We start from the raw sequence: 21319 nt of genomic DNA on the forward strand, positions 1-21319 counted from the left end.
TCTTCTTCTTCTTCTTCTTCTTCTTCTTCTTCTTCTTCTTCTTCTTCCTCCTCCTCCTCCTCCTCCTCCTCCTCCTCCTCCTCCTCCTCTTATTCTTCTTCTTCCTCCTCTTATTCTTATTCTTTTTCTTCTTATTCTTATTCTTCTTTTTTTTTCCCCCTGAAAGTCTCACTAGAGAGCTCTTATTCCCTCTCCTGGGGCAGCTGTAGGCTGTAGCTTCTGTAAAGGATGGTTTCATTTTTCTCTAAGTGCAATGTTCCTGAGCAGAGGCAGATAAATTTCAAGCGTCGTATTTGTCCAGTTAGCCCTTTCCACCGCAGCCTTGGAATACAAGTTGACTAGCCTGTTGTTTGCTGTAAGGTCTCCTAGAGTTGAGGCCTCATATCAAGCCAACAGTTACTGCCAGAGGAATAAGACTGAACCAGTGGTTTTCAGTGGTCTGAGTCATCTGCTCTCCCAGCCCTCAACAACGTGAGAAACTCAAACACATAGGAGCTAGGTGGCAAGTAGTGGGAGAGCAGCACATTCCACTTAAGTAGGAGAGTAACACTGTAGGTGTCTTAGAAAGATTGATGTATGTGTCATAGCAAGACCGGATGGCCTGGAGTAAGTGGGGAAACAAGCGGGAGAGCAATTGAGGATCTTGGAATAATCTTAACAAGGAGTCAATAGTTGTGGCAATTACAAAAAAGAGATGGGCTTTCTGACTGACCTTTGCCTTTGTTATTATGTGTCTTATTAAAAAGATATTTATCCCATAAAAGTGGTCATTGAGACAGAATTTGAACTCTTTGGCAAGTAGTTTATAAAGCAGATCTGGAGACGGACATTAGTTGAAGTGCAGTGGAGAAGAAATCAGCATTTAATCTGGTGCCGCAGTGAAGTGCTCTGGGGAGAGGGCAGGGCAGGAGTGAGTGTCACCAACCTGACTGCTGGGGGATTTACACTCCTTTTAGATTTGCTAACCAGCAGCTCACTGATGACCTTGAAAGACCCCTTTCAATGGAAAAGTGGATATCGAATCAAACTTGTGGGGGATTAGAGAGTGGACAAGTAGCAGATGAAGATGGTGGCTGAGGGTGATTCAGGAAAAGGGTCTGATCACAAAGGAAGGGGAGGCACAGCAATCTGGATGTGCTTCTGATAGCAGTGCTGTCACTTTGTTTCAGCTGTGAAGGATCTGGTGGTGTCTGCTGGGAGGAGTGTCCAGATCACCCTGCCTACGAATGAAGTTCAGTTAAATGCTTTTGTCCTCCCAGAAGCAGAACCAGGTAAGATACCTCTTTTGGGAAACATTTCAGTTTGTACTGGTGTCTACAAGTCTCAGTTCATTTGCTTTTGCAACAACCCCGTGAAGACAGGATTACATGTGGGCATACAAATCTGCATGGACACAGGAGGCGGTATTCTTCCCAGCTGGAAATCAGCTGCTCTGTTTCTTTAGCAGTGCTGAGTCCCACATGTGCTAGATAAGTGAGTGCTTTGCCATAGAGCTACCCCTCCAGCCTGATGTCAAGGCTGTGTCAAATCCTAATTCACTCAATTTTATCTTAATTATTTTAAGCAAATGACTCCTGAGTTTTTATTTCTCTGTAAAGAATGAAACAATGATCCCTATTTCACAAAGTTGCCTGAAAGAGCAAAATGTAACAATATATAAGTGACCTTGTTCAGTGCCTTGCTAATGCTCTTCAATGTGTCCTGTCCATATAAAGAACAAAGCTGGGGATATATAATTCAGTGGTAAAAGGAGAAGAGGAAGGAACCAAGACTTAGATTATTCTGTTTATTTTGGCTAAACAACTAATAAATATGAGATATAGAACTTGAAATTATTCAAAACTGTTGGTAATATAGATTTGTTACTTGAAAAAGTCATGGCTGGCAAGATGGTACAGTGCATAATGGCTCTTGCCACCAAGCCTGATGACCTGAGTTCAAGTCCCACTTGAACTGATACCTATAAATTGTACACACACACACACACACAGTGGGGAGGTAAACTTAACAAAAAGTTTTAAAGAAAAAGAAAGTACAAGCTTTGATCTGGCAAACAAAATTTATATTTATAAGTTATATGAGTTGGTGATAATTTCACTGTTTAAACCCTTGTAGTATTAGCATTCATTTCATTTTTTAAGTGTAAGGTGCCTCGTTAGCATAGTAGGTAGCTCGTCAGTCTCATATTTTAAGTGTATGTTACTATACTAGATGTGACTCATAAAACAAATATAATCTCGTAAGAGCACCTGTGACCAGACTGGAGCATTGGAAGTGATTGGAAGTAACAACTTCGTGTTACTTTTATGGCAGCCCTTCCATTTTATATCTCGATGTTTCCAATTCACTATTCTTTGTTGTTGGGTCTGGAGACACTGCTCTGTGGTTAAGAGTATGTTCTGCTCATCCAGAGGACCTGAGTTCCCAGCACCCACACTGGGTAGATTATAACCACTTGTAACTCCAGCTCCATTGGATCTGATCCCTTTAGCCCATAGGGCACTACGGTCAGTTGCACGTACCCTAACACAGACACATATTACACGTAATTTTAAAATAATGAAAATAAAAAATTTAAAAATGTTTTTGTTGTTTTGGAGACAGAGCCTCACTCTTTTGGCCTTGAACTCATTGAGAGTCACCTTTCTCTGCTTCCCAAGTACTTGGGTCAAAGGTGTGCACCTGGGTGAATTTAATATTCTTTGTTTGTTTGTTTTTAAAGACAGGGTTTCTTTATGTAGCCCTGGCTGTCCTGGACTCACTTTGTAGACCAGGCTGGCCTGGAACTCACAGAGATCCACCTGCCTCTGCCTCCCTGAGTACTGGGATAGAAGGGGTGCACCATGGTACCCAGCTGAACTCAATATTCTTGATATGAGAGTCTAGTACTGAGTAGTATATTCTTGCAGAATATACTTTGCCAGAACTGTTTCCACCTGTATTTTTGCTCTTGAAGTGACATTTCCTTATCAGTTCACTCCACTTTTTTTGAATTAAAAAATATTTTTTCATGCAATAAAAATTTTTAAAGGTAGTCTTTTTTTAAAGTCTGCATGTACACTTGCGCACCAGGAGAGGGCACCAGATCTCATTATAGATGGTTGTGAGCCACCATGTGGTTGCTGGGGACTGAACTCAGGACCTCTGGAAGAGCAGCCAGGGCTCCTAACCTCTGAGCCATCACTCCTGCCCCATTCAATATATTTTCATCATGTATTTCCTTCTTCCAATTCCTCCCAATCTTCCCCCCACCTACCTACCCACCCAATTTTATATTCTTATTTTCTTTTCTTTCAAAAGCAAAACTAGACAAAAGAACAAGAAACAAAAACAAACAAGAAACAACCCCCCCCAAAAAAAAAACAAAAATAAAAGTAAATAAGCAAAAGACCAATAAGACAAAAAAATGGCCAAAATAAAATGAAACAAAAAGCTTATAAAAATACCATTGAGTTTGTTTTGTGTTTGCCAACTACTCCTGGGCATGAGGCTTGCCTTTTAGTGTGGTAGGAATGAAAGGCTCAGCCAACTGTCTCCAGAGAAGCTCTGTCCTTTCTTTCTTGAGAGTTAAGTTCAAGGTGAATGAATTTAGTTGCCCTTGAAGATGGAGGTGAGGAAGCACTTCCTTAAGTAGGGGTTGCTTCTGCTTCTGTTCTTCTGTGGAAGTTAGGCCCTGCTTTGCAGTGTTTTTTTCCCTAACTTGTATTTGTACACAAATTTCTGATTTATTACCATGGAATGCTCAGATCAGCATTCCAAAACACACTTTTCTTTCAAACTATCCTCTGTCCAGGTTCTTTAATTTTCTAAGTGGATGGTTTAACTTTAAAAGTTGGGGCTACTGGGGCTAGAGAGATGGCTCAGAGGTTAAGAGCACTGGCTGTTCTTTCAAAGGTCCTGAGTTCAATCCCCAGCAACTACATGGTGGCTCACAACCATCTATGATGAGATCTGGTGCCCTCTTCTAGCCTGCAGACACACATGCAGGCAGAACACACACACAAAAAAATAAATCTTAAAAAAATAAAAGTTAGGGCTACTGAGGCAGGACCCCATCTGCATGTCCTTCATTCTCTTCTGCCCTGTGGTGGCCCACTAGGATCTCTGTAAGTTTGGAAGGTCTGGTTTCAAAATCCCTGCCCTAGCTCAATAGTCAACATTTTGTCTAACAACCTGTGTACATGTACATTCCTACCCAAGGATGAATTTCTGCTTATGACTAGGAATATCAGCTTTTTGGGAGTCTGTTTGTAGCTTTTGATATATAAAATTGTTAGTTCCCAAACTATTGTGAATGTGTCTTCTGTGGGGGAATTTTTTTTTTTTTTTTTTCTAATTACAATTTGAAAAATTATCTTAGTATGAGTCCTGGCTGTTGCTGCTCCTCTGCTCCTTTATACTTGACTTTCGTGTGTGCATACCTGAGAGTAGCTCGGGTGACAACAGGCCCAAAACTATACTAGTTTTGGGGCTGGGGAAGGCTTATAAAATAAAATTTGCTTCTTAGATTTTAGGGACTAGGCTGTGTGCTGAGCTTCACTTGAGCTCATTAAGTAAAAGTGTGGCTGTGCTTTGCTTGTCTCCTGTCTCTTGACCAGTAACTAAACCTTCTACCCCATCCCACCTTTCCTTAGCTGGAAATGCATCGGTTACTTTCCTGGGGAGATTCCACATAGCTGGCAGGGTTCTACGCACATGCCAGCCAGTGATAATCTAAGCTGCAAATGAGGACCATTTACTGCCTCACTTGATCTTAATTAATTTCAGTGGGGCCTGTTTCAAATGGCCATGCCCTTCCATCTTCTGCACTATGTTATTTAGCTCAGCAGGAATGAAGTAGCTCTTTTAACGCACCAGGGTGTGATGACCTCAGTGAGACGAGCATTGTTAGCACTCTGTAGAAAGCTATTTTTGAACCATGTTATTTAGAAGTCATTGCTGTTCTTTGTTGCAAAAGAAGTTTTGTAAGAAAATGACCTTTGTTCCCAAGGAGTTCATCTGTAGTGGTTGGTAGGACATGTATTTTCAGTGAGAAACACACCATGAACAAACCTGATTTTTGTTTTGTTTTGTTTTTTGAGGACTGGCCCGGGGGTGGGTATGGGGCAGAGTGAGCACTGTTGAGAGAATGAAAGAGACCCTGGCTGTAGCTGAATCAACAGAGCCTTTTCAGGAAGTAGGTAACTTCCCTACAGGCTTTTGGGTAGAATCTTAAAACTTAGGCTTTGTCAGGATTTAAAAGAGGTTTGTTATTGGCAGCTGTGGAAGCGATTTGTTATTGGCAGCCTTTTGTGTGTAGGTGCATGTTTTCATGGTTTTTTTAACTGCCCTTCTATAGGAGAAACCTACACCTACGACTGGCAGCTGATTACTCATCCTAAAGACTACAGTGGAGAGATGGAAAGGAAACACTCCCAGATCCTCCAACTGTCCAAGGTGAACTTGCCTCCTTTCATTGCAGACTGAGAGTAGAGGAGGTGATGCTCGTAAACAGAGAATACAGAGTTTTCTGTCCACACTCAAGTTGGGAACAGTCTTTCAATTGTGAACTCTTCAGAAGTCCCCATGGCAGACAGCCAGTGTTTGTTTAGTATATGAATCTCAAATTTTCATTGCTGGCGAGAAGACTGTACCAGCATGGTAGTGATGGCTGAGAATATACACTCAACAGCTCTGTGAGGTGACATAAGCACTTCAGGATTCCAGAGATAAGTAGGTTATTTGTGTCCACATGACTGCATCTGTTGGCTCTGCTGGCACAGTCCCTTTGCAATTCAGAGTAGCTATGAGCAATAAAATATTCATGTCCTTTGGCCCAGCACTTTCCGTATTCAGTGGCAGTTCATTGCAAACTTTGTTTGGCCTCAGACTCAGAGATCCACCCGCCTCTGCCTCTGGAGAGCTGGGATTAAAGGCGTGTGCCACCACGTTCATCCAAAGCCTTAATCTTAATATTCAAGAACAGTAGAGTTTAGGTGACACAAGAAGCAGATAATTACAACAGAGGGTCAGTAATGGAGTCTCTGATGGCCTGGGGCTTACCGTGGGTTTCTTAGAGTTAACCTTTGGTTCATGAAAGGAGCCCTCCTTCCCGGGTAAAGGCTGGAAGGAGAATAGTCTAGAAGAAGCCCTGGGCCAGCATTCTCTACAGAGAGGAGTGCCACATGGCCCAGCCTGTGGAGAGAGGCATCAGCAAGTGGAGAAGCAGATTGTGGCAGAGCTTTGGACACCTTTGAATCTTGTGATGGATTTTTATTTTGTGTGTGTTGTGTCGGTATGTCAGTAAGTGCCTTACTTACCTGCTGAACCATCTCATTGGCTTTACCTCTGAGTCATGTCTATAGAGCAGAGACATGCTCGGATTTTCAGTTCAGAAATATGGCCTTCCTTATACTGGTGGACATAAGACTCAAAGTGGGAAGATGAACGAGGAATCTATTGACAAATTTAGGTAGGAAATGATACTATCCCAAATAAAAACACTGAAGTAAGAAATTAAAACAAGAAGCCATCTACTCCATTCAGACCAAGTAGCAGACATGCTGCTAATTGTTTTTCATAATTATTCTTTTTTATTGTCATAAAAATCTCAAGATGGTAGGTAGTAATATCTGTTTTACAAATAAAAAATACAAATATTTAAAAAGACAATGTCTTGGCTAGTTCACAAAGCCATGAAGTGGTGGGTTGTATCTAGAACCTTCCATCTCTTAAGCCCTCACTTCCATTCACAACTTCTGTGATGAATGGTTGAAGAACCAAGACAGTGGAGGTGTGGTTTGGGACAAATGGGTAAATTGAGATACTGTAAGGAGATATTGGGGAGGATAAGTCTAGGGTAACTCTATCTTCTAAAACTGGACTTTTGGGGTAGATGAAATGAAAAGCAAAGCAAAGAAACATGTTTGGAGGAGATTTACAGACAGATGATTAATTCATTTAGAGCAGAGTGACTTGAGGTACACGTAAAGCATGTGGGTGGAGTTGACCCATTAGTAGCTGGAGGAAAGGACTAGACACAGGAGACAAATCTGGTTCAAGGGATACATTTGTACATCTGTTAAAGTTGAAGCTGTAGTCACGGGGAGGTCTGCCCGAAGAGTATGTGAGTACAGCTTCGATCCAGAGGCATGCTGCTCCTCAAAGCACAGAAGGCAGAGGACATGGAAGAAGGAAGGTAGAAAGGTAGAAGCCGAGGATAAAGGCATTTGCAGGAGAGACTGGCTGATTAGTACTCATCCAAAACAGATGAAAGAAAGAATATCTTTATTTTCTTTCACAATGTTCATTTTAATCATAACAGGAAGAATTTGGAAACCACCCAAGCATTTAACAATGTGGAATGCTTGTGTGAATTATGAGACATATATTTGTATAGTTCTATAGTCATTCAAGTGAATGAGTGTTGCGGAGACTGTATCATAACCGGGAGTGTTACTTATGCTAACTGAACATAATAAACAATGAAAAGTATGATACCTTGATTTTTAGCTAGACCCCAATGCCAGTGAAATTTGGCCTGGGATAGTGACAGGTACATGACTGGCTCTGAAGAAATGAGCCAGATGTGGTGGCACATGCCTTTAACCCCATATCTCAGAAGGCAGAGGCAGGTGGATCTCTGTATGGTCGAGGCCAGTCTGGTCTACATAGTAAGTCCAGGACAGCCAGGACTGCATAGAGAAACCCTGTCTCCAAAAACAAAACAGAACAAAAAGCGAAATCAAACCAATGAACCAACCACCACCACCAACAACAACAACAAAAAAGAGAGAAAGGAAGGAAGGGAAGGAAGCAAGCAAGGAATGAAGAAAGAACAGAAGGAAGGAGCTGGACAAAACTATTTTTTTGTATGTGGTCAGGGATTAGAGACAAATACTAAACATCAGCATGCTAGAATAGTGAGACCTGGTGGTTTTACTGTGCTTCCTCTTTGTATTGTGTTGCTATAGTTAGTGGAAATTGGAAAGGAAAATCAGATATTTAAGAACTATTTAGTTTTTTGTTTGTTTGATTGGTTGATCTTTGTTGTTTTTTGTTTAGTTTGTTTTTTGAGACAGGGTTTCTATGTGTAGCCCTGGTTGTCTGGAACTCACTCTATAGACCAGTCTGGCCTCAAACTCAGAGAGATCCTCCCGCTTCTGCCTCCTAAATGCTGGGACTACAGGCATGCGCTACCACTGCCCAGCCTATTTGTTTTGTTTTTTTTTTTAAGATTTATTTATTTATTTTATTCATGTAAGTGTTCTGACTGCATGTACACCTGCATGCCAGAAGAGGGCATCAGACTCCAGTATAGATGTTTATAAGCCACCATGTGGTTGCTGGGAATTGAACTCAGGACCTCTGGAAGAGTAGACAATGCCCTTAGCCACTGAGCCACCTCTCCAGCCCCTGTTTTTTGTTTGTTTGTTTGTTTGTTTGTTTGTCTGTTTTTAAATTAAATTTATTTTTGTGTATACGGGTGATTTGTCTGCCTATATATCTGTTCCACTTGCATGCCTGGGGCCCAAGGAGGCCAGAAGAGGGCATCAGGTCCCCTGGGACTGGAATTACAAACAGTTGTGAGCTGCCATGTGGGTGCTGGGAATTGAACTCAGAACTGCTGGAAGAGCAGTTAGTGCTCTTAACCACTGAGCCATCTCTCCAGATGCCTATTTGTTGATGTTTTTAATTTTAATAAGATATTTTTCTTTGAAGATATGATTTTTAAAAATTATTTATTTATGTGCATTGGTGAGTCTGAGTGAGGGTGTCAGATCCCCTAGAACTGGAGCTACAGACAGTTGTGAGCTGGGAATTGAACCTTTGGAAGAGGTCCTTTGGAAGAGCAGCCAGTTCTCTTAATCACTGAGCTATCTCTCCATCCCCTGAAGACATGATTTTTTTAATTTCATGACTAAGAAGTGGGGTGGTTGGATCTTTAGTGGTTTCTCTGAGAAGAAAATGAGAATATAGAGAGATTTAAACCCTTTTGTTCTAGATACAGCCAGTAATAAGTCACATTAAAAATGTCATGTTTCTTATTAATTTAACTCATCTTTTTAAAATTTAATTTATTTATTTTTATTTTATATACATTGGTGTTTGCCTGGATGTATATCTGTGTAAGGGTGTCAGAGCCCCTGGAACTAGAGTTACAGACAGTAGTGAGCTGCCATACAGGGGCTGGGATTTTGAACCCAGGTCCTCTGAAAAAGCATTCAATGCTCTTAACTTCTGAGCCATCTCTCTAGCCCCAGTTTAACCCATCTATAATCCCTTAGCTAGCTAGTTTACTTTTTTCCTCTTTGAAAATAGGACAAAAAAAGAATGCGGGACTCGGGCTGGGAAAGCTCGGGTACTATTGCCCTAAGCACAGCTTCCGCTCCTTGCAGTTATCTAAAGGATGTGTCTTTCCTTGTCAGCTGACTCCAGGCCTGTATGAATTCAAGGTGATTGTGGATGGTCAAAATGCCCATGGGGAAGGCTACGTGAATGTGACAGTGAAACCAGGTATGCTTCCATGGCTCCCTATGCAGAACTCCTGACAAGGAGATTTGACCTCAGGCCTTTAGATGCCTATCCTTTTTTTGCAGGGTGGAGGGAGATATTGTATCTACTTATTGGGCAATTCCTACCTCAGCATAGCAACTGTAGCAAAGTGCACTGTGCTAGGCACAGGAACATCAGTCACTGGTCTGTACCTCAAGGCCCAAGCCAGAGACTCCAAGTGGCAGGGCTGGTAGATGACCTAGATGACCCAGTGTTGTAATTAAGAAACCTGAGAAAGCTGGAGGCCCTGCAGAAGCACACAGGAGGGCTGGCCAAGTGACTTGCAGAAATCAGAGTTTCTCATTTAAATACTACCAGTTCTCTCACATTTGAAACTCAGCCCTGAATCCATACTGTGGTTCTCTTAAAATGAGCCTGTTGGTAGACCACAGGACAATAGCAAGGCGTCAGACTTTGCACTTGGACAGACATTTGGAAGAAGCTGGAGATGAGTGCCTGTACGGGCATACATTGGTGCTGCCTTCTTTCTCTGTTGGCACTACAGGTTTTTTAGTCCTTAAGCCCTGAACCCAAAATAAGCTTCACCAGACATTGAATGTGTGACCTGCAGACTAGGACCGTAGTTCAGTCAATGATGAGGTGCTTGATAGCATGAGTGAAGCTGTGTGCCTTACTCATCATGGCAGGAAAAACATAAAAGATATGTATGTATTTATGGTCAGCATGAAGACCATTTGGTCACGTATCAACAAGAAGGCTAGTAGGTTTGCATCTCAGTCATTCAGGTAGCCTCGAGTGGTTTGTGGCTTCCCTTTCAGCTATATTAGCCTCTCATAGTCATCTTGAACAGTTGAGAGGCCACTGCATCCTTAGCAGACTTGTGCCGAAGGACACTTTGCTTGCTAAAGTTTCAGTGCTCACTTATTGTCCACTTCTAGTTGGGCTAACCCAAAAGCAGTGATTGATTGGCAGTCATGGTACTTTTCATAAGCGTCATACATGTGAACATTGAAAGAATGCCCAGGGCCATGTAGTGACGCATTTACTTCAGTCTAGCTCTCAGGAGTTTTGTGAGTTGAAGTGCAGACTAAATAGCTAACAGGCTGTGCTAGCATGGCCTTAGGGACATCAAGTTTGGAGCAAGCCTGGCCCAGTGTCTCACATTAGAATGGCAGCCTGGTCTTGTTACTTTTCCATCTGGTGTGTTTCATTCCTCAGTTATCCGTTGCAAACTGATTTGTGCCAGGCAGTGGTGATGCTGAATCTCTGCGAATTCGAGGTCAGCCTGGTCTAGAGAGCAAGTTCTAGGACAACCAGGTTACACAGAAAAAACCCTGTCTCAAGAAAGAAAGGAAGGAACAAACGAATGAATGAACAAACAAAGAAACACACATACAGATGTGGCCTACTTCTTGTACAATTGAATTTTCCTCTTTTGATTTCTTCTGGGTCACTTTCATGCAGAGCCCCGTAAGAATCGGCCTCCTATTGCTATTGTGTCACCTCAGTTTCAGGAGATCTCGCTGCCAACTACTTCTACAATCATCGATGGCAGCCGTGAGTATCTGTCTGAGTTTTGTGGAATGGTGGTCACTGTGATCTGGGGCCAGCCATGTCCATAGTCTATGTAGATCAGTGACTATTCTACATAGACTATGGTGTTGAATGCAGGTGCTCAAGTTGGCGAGAGGCATTCCTTTCCAAGGAATGGAGCCAGAGGTTCAGGTGGTTGTGAGCTGCCTGACACGAGTTGTGGAAGCTGAACTCTGCTCCTCCGGAAGAGCAGCACGTGCCCTGGAGTCACACCTCCCTGCCCTGGGTCTTTGTGAGCTGGGACTGTGGCCTGAGACTTCTGGAGCTGTGGGTGCACAGCTGTCAGCGGTGCAGTGTGTGACCGGCAAGCACAGCTCCCGGCTTAGTCCCCAGCACTGGGAACAGTAAAAGCCCAACCCAGAGTTCTCAGGGAGGTGCAGTCCTGGCGCTGACATGCTTTATGGCTGAGGGAGCCCATGCTCTGGCAGAGGACACACAAAAGAGGTTCAGCGTTATATGTCAATGGTTCTGCTAAGAGGAAGGGACCAGGAGGAAGCAGGTGTCAGAGGAAGGGGGAGAGGCTTCATACAACACTTGCTGCATTGTAGTTTGGAGTAGGTCGAAGTTGTAAAGACACCATGAAGAGTGTCTCCCAGTTCTGCAGACAACCTGTGTAGACCAGGCTGCCCAGGAACTCACAGATATCTGCCTGCCTCTGCATCTGCCTCTGCTGGGATTGCAGGCATGCACCACCTTGCCTGGCAGTTTGCATATTTTTAAAGTGAGGTTTTCAATATATTTAATAATTATTTGTTTTTCCTTTCTCATACAACAGCATTTAACCTGAGATTTCCTAAGTTAGAGTCTCTAGGAAATGACACAGGAACATTCATAAGCGGCCAACTGACCCATTATTCCTGGGGGGGGGGGCTGTTTTGGAGAGAGAGTCTAATTTTATGTTTTTCCAGTTTGAGTTTCCCAAGTGGTTGCTTGGTTTATACCGAGGCCCCGCCTTCTGTATTAAAACTGATGTTCTTTGTGGTCCAGAGAGCACTGATGACGATAAAATTGTCCAGTACCACTGGGAGGAACTTAAGGGGCCTCTGAGAGAAGAGAAGATCTCTGAAGACACACCCATACTAAAACTAAGTAAGCTCGTCCCTGGGAACTACACCTTCAGGTAAATTAGGATTTAGCTTCAAGTTGACCTTGTAGGAGTGACTCTGAAAATATCAGTTCACTTTGGAGTCGGTGGAGAATTGAGCCATGTGGTGACTGATGACAGTAGTGATGACTCCTTAGGGCGTAAGCTCTTCATGTGCATGAGCCTTCTAAAAGTCTTGTCTGGAGGACCCCACATCCCCCAGGACTTATGTTGTTAGGGGAAGGGCTAATTTCCTCTTCCTTCTCTCCAACAACATCTGCAAATTTGTTTTCCCATCTTTTTCCTCTGGGGAATTCTTCCCCTGTGTAAGATGCCTGTAGCTTTCTTTTCTTTTCTTTTTCAAGGCGGGGTTTCTCTGTGTAGTTCTGGCTGTCCTGGAACTCTCTTTGTAGAGCAGGCTGCCTCTGCCTCCCAAGCCTGAAATTAAGGGCGTGTGCCACCACACCTGGCTAGCAGCTTTACATTTCACTGGCAGTCTGAAGATGGTTAGTAGAATCTTTCTTTATTGGGACTTTTTGTAAATTTTGATTCAGAGAAAGTCCTTTGAAGAATTAGCATTGACATTTAGAGTGTCCATCAGGAGGCTTTGGGCTGACTCTGGTGCATTCCTAATATTTGCATTATTTATGCTGTATTTGTAATGACTATCATGCACCTTATTCACCTAATAGTGTTAGGTGAAGTTGTTTGTATTTACTAAGTCCTCTGAGGTCACACTGCAGAGGTCTAGTTGGAGGGTCCAAACCCTCTTCACTCCTGAACTTCTTACACACACACTCTTTACATACATACAAACACACTCACAGTCAGTACATAAACACACATCCACTTACGCTCACACAGACAGCATACACACACACATTCACACACACACACACAAGCACACACACTCACATACACACACATCACACATACACTTACACACAGACAACACATAAACACACATACACTGACATACACACACAGAGTGTCTAAATAATACATACTATTCTTTGAATGCCTTTCTTAATGTTATAGTGCTATCTACCTTACAGATGTCAGTTTCACATGAGGTCCTCTGCGGTGTCTCCAGAAAAGAGAGTATAACTCGTCCTTCCTCTTGTCCTCAGTGTCCTAGCAGCATCTGTGATTGTGTGCCTCATGCCTGGTGCCTGTCCACCATGGTTCTTTGAGTTCTAGACATCCTAGCGCAGCCCTTACATGTGCTCTGACTGGGTGGCACTCTCACTGTCTCAGAAAGCAGAGGAAGGGACAGAAGTTTCCAGTGCAGCCTGGAGCTGCTTCATTGGCTTACATGGGAATTTTGAGTTTGTTTTTACCTTCAGTTTCTCTTCTGAAGCCTTTCCACTTAAAGTATCAACTGGGCAGTTGATACTTTTTAAAAATAATGGCAAAGTTGGACATAGTGGCACTGACCTGTAACCACAACACTTGGGGGACGGAAGCAGGGACCTCATGGAGGGCTAACTAGCAAGACTGTCTCAAAAAATATAAACAACACAGAGGTGACAATAATGGCTCCTGTCTACTGTGTGCAAAGTGTTTCCCGCTCTTACCACACAGCACCTTCTTTAACCCCTGAGTAGGAATTCTGCTTACTCTCATTTCACAGGCTAGGAAACTTTGGCATGCAGAGGTTAAGTAACTTGTGCAAGGCCACATAGAAGTCTGACTTCAGACTCTGAGCTTTCACCACAGTATTAACCCACAGTGTTGAGGGTAAATGAGGGTAGGGAATGATGTTTTTTTTAATTATATGATGAACGTGGATTTGATTAGCATTCTGGTTCTGTTTGATTGCTTGCTTTTCTTCTCACTCCTGGTTTTACATGCCATTATCTTGCCCTAGCCCTGTAGTCAGGTGCTGTTTGGCTCTCAGCCAGGGACCCTTCATGAGTCAGAATAATTGACTATGGCCTAGTGTCTGTAAATTGATCTCCCGACACAGGTAGGGAGTTAACAATCACAAACTTGTGAGAATTCAGGAGACCGGGGAAAGAGACAGAACGCTGCCATTTGTCTTTTCCAATACTTGATCTTGTTTATGAGTCCAAGTTTCTATACCTGTTTTCTTGGTTTTTGTTGCTGTTGTTTTTGTTTGTGAGACTAGGTTTATCTATGTAGGCCAGGCTGGCCTTGAACTCTCAGAGATCCATCCGCCTCTGCCTCCCAAACACTGGGAATAAAGGCATGAGCCACCATGCCCGACATTTCTATGCCTTTTTATAAAGGCTAGAATACCCAGAATGCCCTGCAGACCGCAGGTAAAAAGGTAAGACTAGAAGGAAGCCCCACAGATGTCTGGCTATGTCTGAGGCTGCTGGTGAGAGTTAAACAAACTGCATGTCTTTTCAGAGCTTTTCCTCTTTCTGTCATCAAAATGGAAGGATCCCAAACTTCCCTGCTCGCTTATGCTCACATTCTGAGGTGGCGTGAGAAGCTTTAGGCTGTTCAGCTGGAAGGCATAGTTTAGGTGGAAGTCTGCTTTTCTAAAAGAACATTTCCCCCTTGCAAATCCTGAATCTCACTGCACATACTGTGGGCATGTTGCGTAGGAGCATTCATTTCCATCTCAAATTCCTGTCTTGCTGGAGCCAGTCTTTGTTGTCTGTCCCAGAGCTCTGTGCCCAGGATGTCCACATCCATTTTTGTGATATGCACATGGATGAAACAGAACAATGGTGGACAGCCTGCTGCAGACAGAGTGCTGTGCTATCTCTGAGCTCTGTAGGAAGGGAGACCAGGGATTATTCCTTAAGAATGGGTTTCTGAGCTGGGCAAGGTGGATGGATGCCTGTAATTCTGGCACTTCAGAGGAAGAAGCAGAGGCAGACAGATGTCTGTGAGTTTGAGTTTCTGGGCTTTGGATCCATGATGCCTACTATAGAACACTGACATGGTCTCAACACATGGGTACACACTGGCAGGGGCTCAAAACTGCTGCTACCATATAGGGCCTGGATGACAGGTCCTGAGGCCGCTGCTGTCGAGTTGCATGACGGGCAACTTACTTTTTCTCTTTTCCTCTCAGTCTCTTCATATGGGTATGAAGAATCATGAAGGTTAGGCTTTACAGAGCTCTGTGTGATATGTTAGACATGATAGTTAGATCTGAAGCATTTGGAATTTCACCTGGCACACAGAAAACAACTCAATCAATTTTAGCTTCTAATATCACTCTGCTTTTCCAACAGGATGGGTAGGAGAGGGAATTCCTGCCCCCTTGCTATTGCCTAGTGTTGATGTTCAGTCCTTCAGGTCGATTCCTCTTCCCTTAACCCTCCCTACTGAACTTCTCTCTGCCAACAGCTTGACAGTTGTTGACTCAGATGGGGCTACCAACTCCACCACTGCAAGCCTGACAGTGAACAAGGCTGTGGACTACCCTCCTGTGGCCAATGCAGGCCCCAACCAAGTGATCACCCTGCCCCAGAACTCCATAGCCCTCTTTGGGAACCAGAGTACTGACGATCATGGCATCACCAGCTATGAGTGGTCACTTAGCCCAAGCAGCAAAGGAAAGGTGGTCGAGATGCAGGTAGGAGGGAGTCCTTATGTCTTCTCTCACTCAGGGGACATGCAGTTACTGGATTGGGTCATCTACTCAAGGATTATTTCTGCCCCATTTTATGACCAAAGGCAGGGTTGTTCATTTAGAATTTTTTTTTTTAATTTCCCATACAAATTCAGAAAGTTGCTGGTTAGTGGTGGCTCTTTAATCCCAGCACTTAGGAGGCAGAGGCAGGTGGATCTCTGTGTCTCTATGAGTTCAAGGCCAGCCTAATCTATAGAGCGAGTTCCAGGACAGCCAGGGCTACACAGAGAAACCTAGTCTCAAAACAAAACAAAGAGAGTTTTATGGGCCTCTGATTAACAGATTATCTGAAACTTTTAGTATTAGGAGGCTAGGGTAAGAAATGTGTCAGTTAAGGGTGACCCAACCCAGAGAGTCAAACTACACAGATGGCACAGAGTGCAAATCTTTGTAAGCTCATTGGAGTAGATCATCTGGCTACAAGATGCCTTCCCCAGATGTCTGGCAAGAATAGACAGGGCACTTCAAGAAGTAGAGTGATCTGGGCAGGGCTGTGGGGAGTAGGGACCCTTTTCCTCCTGGGTCCTGCTGGCTGCTGTCACATGGCGATATGGCCTTAGTGTTGTTTGACAATTCTGCTGACCAAGAGCAGACAGAATGAGACTTTTGGGTGGAATTTTCCAACTATAGTGTAATAGTGTTCAGCACTATAGGTAAAACAGAATAGAATGCCTGCAAGCAGGACTCAGCCCTCGGCTGCCTGGTTTTGCTGTTACTCTATCAAAAGCACCTGCATTGTAGGTTTGCCTACAATTATTTATAACGCTCCCTCTGATCTACAGGAAGAGTTCCGTATCTCCAGGTTTCTAGAGGCATGACCCAAGGCATGTTTGACCTGGCTTTAGTTGAGGTATTGTGATAGGTTTCTCTGAAGCCACAGAATCTATAGAAATTCTTATTAGTACACTGTCTCATGCTGTCCTGCCAACGGTCACTCATTGTGCTGAGCTGGAACATAACGACCCAGGACCAAGTTCAGTTTAAAGAGCTGGCTGAACCGTTTTTGCCTGAGTGAGCATTGTGAGCAGGGCTGTGATCCTGGGAGTCATTTCCTATGCCTGAATGTCTGCATGTAGGGAGTTAGAACGCCAACCCTGCAGCTGTCTGCAATGCAAGAAGGAGACTATACCTATCAGCTCACCGTGACTGACACCACAGGACAGCAGGCCACTGCTCAAGTGACTGTGATTGTGCAGCCTGGTAAGCTCCTCCTCGGGGTCCCCTTGGTGCTGGGGCAAGAAGGGTTGGAGTTCTGAGCTGCAGGGGCAGAGAGGTAGAGGGTATCACCCCACGGAGCCTGAGTCCCACAGCTTTCAAGAGCTATGCCTTGCTCTTCTCCCTTCAGTGTGTGCCCTTCCTTTTCTTGCTAGTAGTTACTTGTGATGGTGAAGGCGGCCACTGTATCACACACTGCTTGATCTTAAAGGGCTGGTGGAAAGCCCACGTGTCTGGAAAGCTGTGTCTCCTCTTCTTACCCTATTGGTTAGGTTTCAGAGCTAGTATGCTGCTAGAACTTCACTGTTTTCAGGATTGTTTGACATAATTCAGTCTCATTCTTCACTGAGTCCCCTGATAGCATTGGTCTTTCACCCACATATCTTGTATTGCTCTGGGCTAAGAGATGGGGTTCCCCTGGCTACCAGAACAGATGCCCCAATGGGTCCTCTCCTCTACCACCTGGAGTGTTGCTTTTGATGGCTGCATATCTTTGTTCTAGAGAACAACAAGCCTCCTCAGGCAGATGCAGGCCCAGACAAAGAGCTGACCCTGCCCGTGGACAGTACAACCTTGGATGGCAGCAAGAGTACAGATGACCAAAGAATCGTCTCCTATCTTTGGGAGCAGACCCAGTGAGTGTTGGTGTAGGCCCCATCTGTGCAGAGGTGCCAGTCCCTGGAACATCAAGCTTTTACTTGCTTTAAGACTTGACTCCTTCCTACTAGTTTATCCAGGAGAGTGAGAAAGCAGTTTTTATAATCCTAAGTTTTAAATCTTAAGAAAGATTTTCTTTTTTAAAGAAAGAATATATATTATCAGTTAGGCCCAGGTAGTACTGTGTGATTCTGGGGCTTTGTAGGTACAATTTATCTGCTAAATGTGTAATTGAATTACACTTGAGAGGCAGGCTGGAAGAGGTAATGGAGCAGAAAAATACTGTTGTTTAAAATTAACTAGTAAGGTTAGCTGAGGGGTGGGCAAGCAGCTACTGAGAGGAATTTAAATTCATCGTAAAGCAAAAGCATGCCTATGTTACTGCTCCTAGAAGACATTGTTTCTCAGTTAAGTTAGCCAAAGATCAAAGACTGCAGCCAAGATGATACTTTTCAAATTGAGATTACCTATTTGAGCCATCTGTTCCTGTTTGTACAATTTCTTTCAGCTCTTATGAACCATAGCAAATGGAACTTAAATTGTATACAGGATTCTGCACAAAGTGAAGGAATTCTAGGGAAGTTGAAAACATTCTATATCTCTAAAAACTGCAGCCACAAAGACAGGCTGGGGTTTAGTCTTAACGTACACACACACACACACACACACACACACACACACACACACACACATCCATATACACACGGATATCTTCTTCCAGCATTGGAGATGGGTGGGAAAGGGTTTTAATTTCTACTTAGGAAGTTCATGTTAGGCCTCAGACAGCCTTCTCCTCAGCTGCTGTGGAGAGCTGGGTCTCCCTTAGCTCTGTGTGTTGTTCCTGTAACTGTTTATTGAAGGCAGACCTGATGAACCCTCAAGCAGAGGGCTGGTGGTGCTGCAGTGTAGCTAGTACTTGTGGAGCTGCTTGGGTAAGACAGGCCACTGGGGTCAGAGGTAATAAGTTTCAAAAGCAGAGCTGGGAGCTGGCAGCCTTCTCTGGTTGTCCTCAGTTGGAAGGATGCGTGGGTGCAGGGCTCAGGCTGTGTGCAACCCTTGCCTGTGTGCTGGCCACGAGCCTCCTGCAGACTGCTGTGCTGAGATGCAGTGGGAAGGAGGCAGGATGTGGTGTCCTGGTGTTCCGTCCAGGAGCTAGAGGAGACTCTTCTAGAAACAGGAGAAGAGGGCTTTATCCCAAGAGCCCCTCTGCAGTCTTGGCCTGCATCCTTCCTTTGACTTTTCATCACGGTGGGTCAGGGAAGGGTTCAAGAGTTTGGATAAGAAGTGTATTTTGCTTCTTTGCTGGCAAGAGCAAACCAAGAAATGGACCAGAAATGCTTTTCAGAAACCTCATCCTTAGATCATCCTATCGATCACAGAGCTACTCAGAGAGCTTTATTTCTTATATAAACTAGAATAATGAAGAATTTTCATGTTGTAGAAGCACATGTAAAAGATAAGCCTGTGTTTAAAAGCTGATGAACGGAATTTTTTCACTAGAAGTAGCCTGTGTTTTGGGGCCAAGTGATGCTGTCTCCAAATAGAATAGTTTTTAACATTTTCTGTCAAGGTTTGGGAAACAATTGTTCCTGTCTTAGCTGAGGTAATAATTGCTCTTCCTTGCTGCCAGGAGAAGAGCAGACAGGTATGACTCCACCCTCTGATTACTGTCTTGTCTAGGGGTCCTGACGGGGTGCAGCTAGAGAATGCCAACAGCAGTGTCGCCACTGTGACTGGACTGCAAGTGGGGACCTATGTGTTCACCTTGACTGTCAAAGATGAAAGGAACCTACAGAGCCAGAGCTCTGTGAATGTCATTGTCAAAGAAGGTGGGTCTTGTTGTGGGCATGTGCAGCAGCCTCGCTGGGTCTGATAGCCCAGGAATCTGCCATGTCTCATTTGGTGCAGGATTGATTAGAGATAAGGAAACAGGCTAGGGGTAAAGCGCTGCAATTTTCTAAACATCTTTGAGAGGAGCTGTAAGGTGATTTTTAAACCCTCTTTCCCGCTCCACTCCCTCCCTCCACATCCTCCTGCTTCCTTCCTGTTCCTTCTTCTCAAATGACTAGTGAAAGTACTAAAGGATTTGTTTTCTTAGCATTTTGATTTTGCCTGTGTGCTAAGACCTGGGGCTTCTGTGACTCTCCGATAGCTACAGTGACACCTGCCGGCAGGTGCTGGGATGGCAGCTGCACTGCAGCTTCCTGGCTGACATCCTCCTTGTCCTGTTGGCCTCACAGGGATTGGGGAGGACTTGGGAGAGGCCGTGGACTGGTGGTAGAAAGCCCACCATATCAGTGGGTTACATACAGTGTTGTGATGATTAAACTAAGGTAACTCCTGGCAAGCTGTTCTATGACACAGAGTCTATGGGGCCTCAGCTCAGCGGGGTCATACTCTTCCTTCCCTTGAGAATTCCGGGGTAAGAAGACACCCTGAGAGCAACATTTAAAGGGAGGAGTTATGGTGGCAACTGGCCAAACCCAAGCTTCCAGCTTGGAGTGCCCTGGCTTCATTTCTACTCACTAAATCCCTGTAAAGCAGAGCCACAGGAGGAGAGCATACTGTCCCCTCTGTGACAGCACGAGAGCCCTGAAGCCTCAGGGGTCTAGTGGCTTTTGGGCGAACACTAAACAGCTCTCTGTTTAAGGTGCCCCCAGTGCTGAGTCCCACATAAGCCTCACAAGTGGCATCTTGCTTTCCCAGAATGTCATGTTATTTCATTGCTGTCTCTTTGGTTAGAAATAAACAAACCACCAGTAGCCAAGATTGCTGGGAATGTGGTGGTCACCTTGCCCACGAGCACAGCAGAACTGGATGGCTCCCGGTCCTCTGACGACAAGGGGATAGTCAGCTACCTGTGGACTCGAGATGAGGGGAGCCCAGCTGCAGGGGTGAGTGGGCCAGGAGCGACAGCGCTATGTAAAGTCAACGTAGGGGGTAGGTGAAGAGGGGGCTCCTGCCCTCCAGGACCTATTTTAACCGTGCAGCCCCTATATCAAGCCTAGATTGTTCTCTGGAATCAGGGATGTCAAATGCCTTCCAGTGGGCCAACTCTAAACTGGTGTGTTCAGGGGCTTCCCTCTCCTGACCCTAGAAGCCATGGAGGGCGGTGCTGTGACTGGTCCACCAGCAAAGCTGTGTGACTCAAGCAGTAGCTTGCTCCAAGAAAGGAGTGGCATTCTGTCCTAGAGCACAGCCATGTTGTTGCCCCACAGGAGGTGCTGAATCACTCTGACCATCACCCTGTCCTCTTCCTTTCCAACCTGGTCGAGGGAACCTATACGTTTCATCTGAAAGTGACTGATGCGAAGGGTGAGAGCGACACAGACCGGACCACTGTGGAAGTGAAACCTGGTGAGCTCACTGACCCAGCTCAGCCTCCACCCCCCCCCCCCCCCCCCCCCCCCAACACACACACAGCAGGTCTAGCCTTTACTGCCTGTACCCTCCCACACAGCCAGCAGCACAGACCTCCCCTACTCAGCGCATGCAGACAGCTGGCCTCAGAGAGGGCAGGCCTGCTCAGCCATCCAGTAGTTGTGTCAGATAGAGCTTTGTGCCCCAGCTCAGTACCTTCTGCACACGACTGAGGAGAACATTCAGGGTTCCTGGGAATTCGAGCTCAGGAATAGCTTGAGTCATGGTGTGTCACCAGC

At 44.7% G+C, this 21319-nt stretch overlaps 1 protein-coding gene across 4 annotated transcripts in view; it reads left to right on the forward strand.

Moving 5' to 3' along the window:
* Positions 1–21319, forward strand: part of Kiaa0319l (KIAA0319 like) — a 94633-nt gene that overhangs the window by 60344 nt on the left and 12970 nt on the right. For all 4 annotated transcript variants that reach the window (XM_055611204.1, XM_055611203.1, XM_055611206.1 and 1 more), the window contains 11 exons: positions 1170–1271; positions 5339–5436; positions 9408–9495; positions 10960–11052; positions 12076–12208; positions 15503–15731; positions 16865–16988; positions 17506–17638; positions 19341–19489; positions 20403–20554; positions 20879–21017. In XM_055611204.1, the coding sequence (XP_055467179.1) occupies positions 1170–1271; positions 5339–5436; positions 9408–9495; positions 10960–11052; positions 12076–12208; positions 15503–15731; positions 16865–16988; positions 17506–17638; positions 19341–19489; positions 20403–20554; positions 20879–21017 (1440 nt within the window). The remainder of the gene's footprint in view (positions 1–1169; positions 1272–5338; positions 5437–9407; positions 9496–10959; positions 11053–12075; positions 12209–15502; positions 15732–16864; positions 16989–17505; positions 17639–19340; positions 19490–20402; positions 20555–20878; positions 21018–21319) is intronic.

The sequence above is a fragment of the Psammomys obesus genome, unplaced genomic scaffold (genome assembly GCF_907164565.1).
Source record: "Psammomys obesus unplaced genomic scaffold, mPsaObe1.curated_primary_1811, whole genome shotgun sequence".
Classification (NCBI taxonomy): domain Eukaryota; kingdom Metazoa; phylum Chordata; class Mammalia; order Rodentia; family Muridae; genus Psammomys; species Psammomys obesus.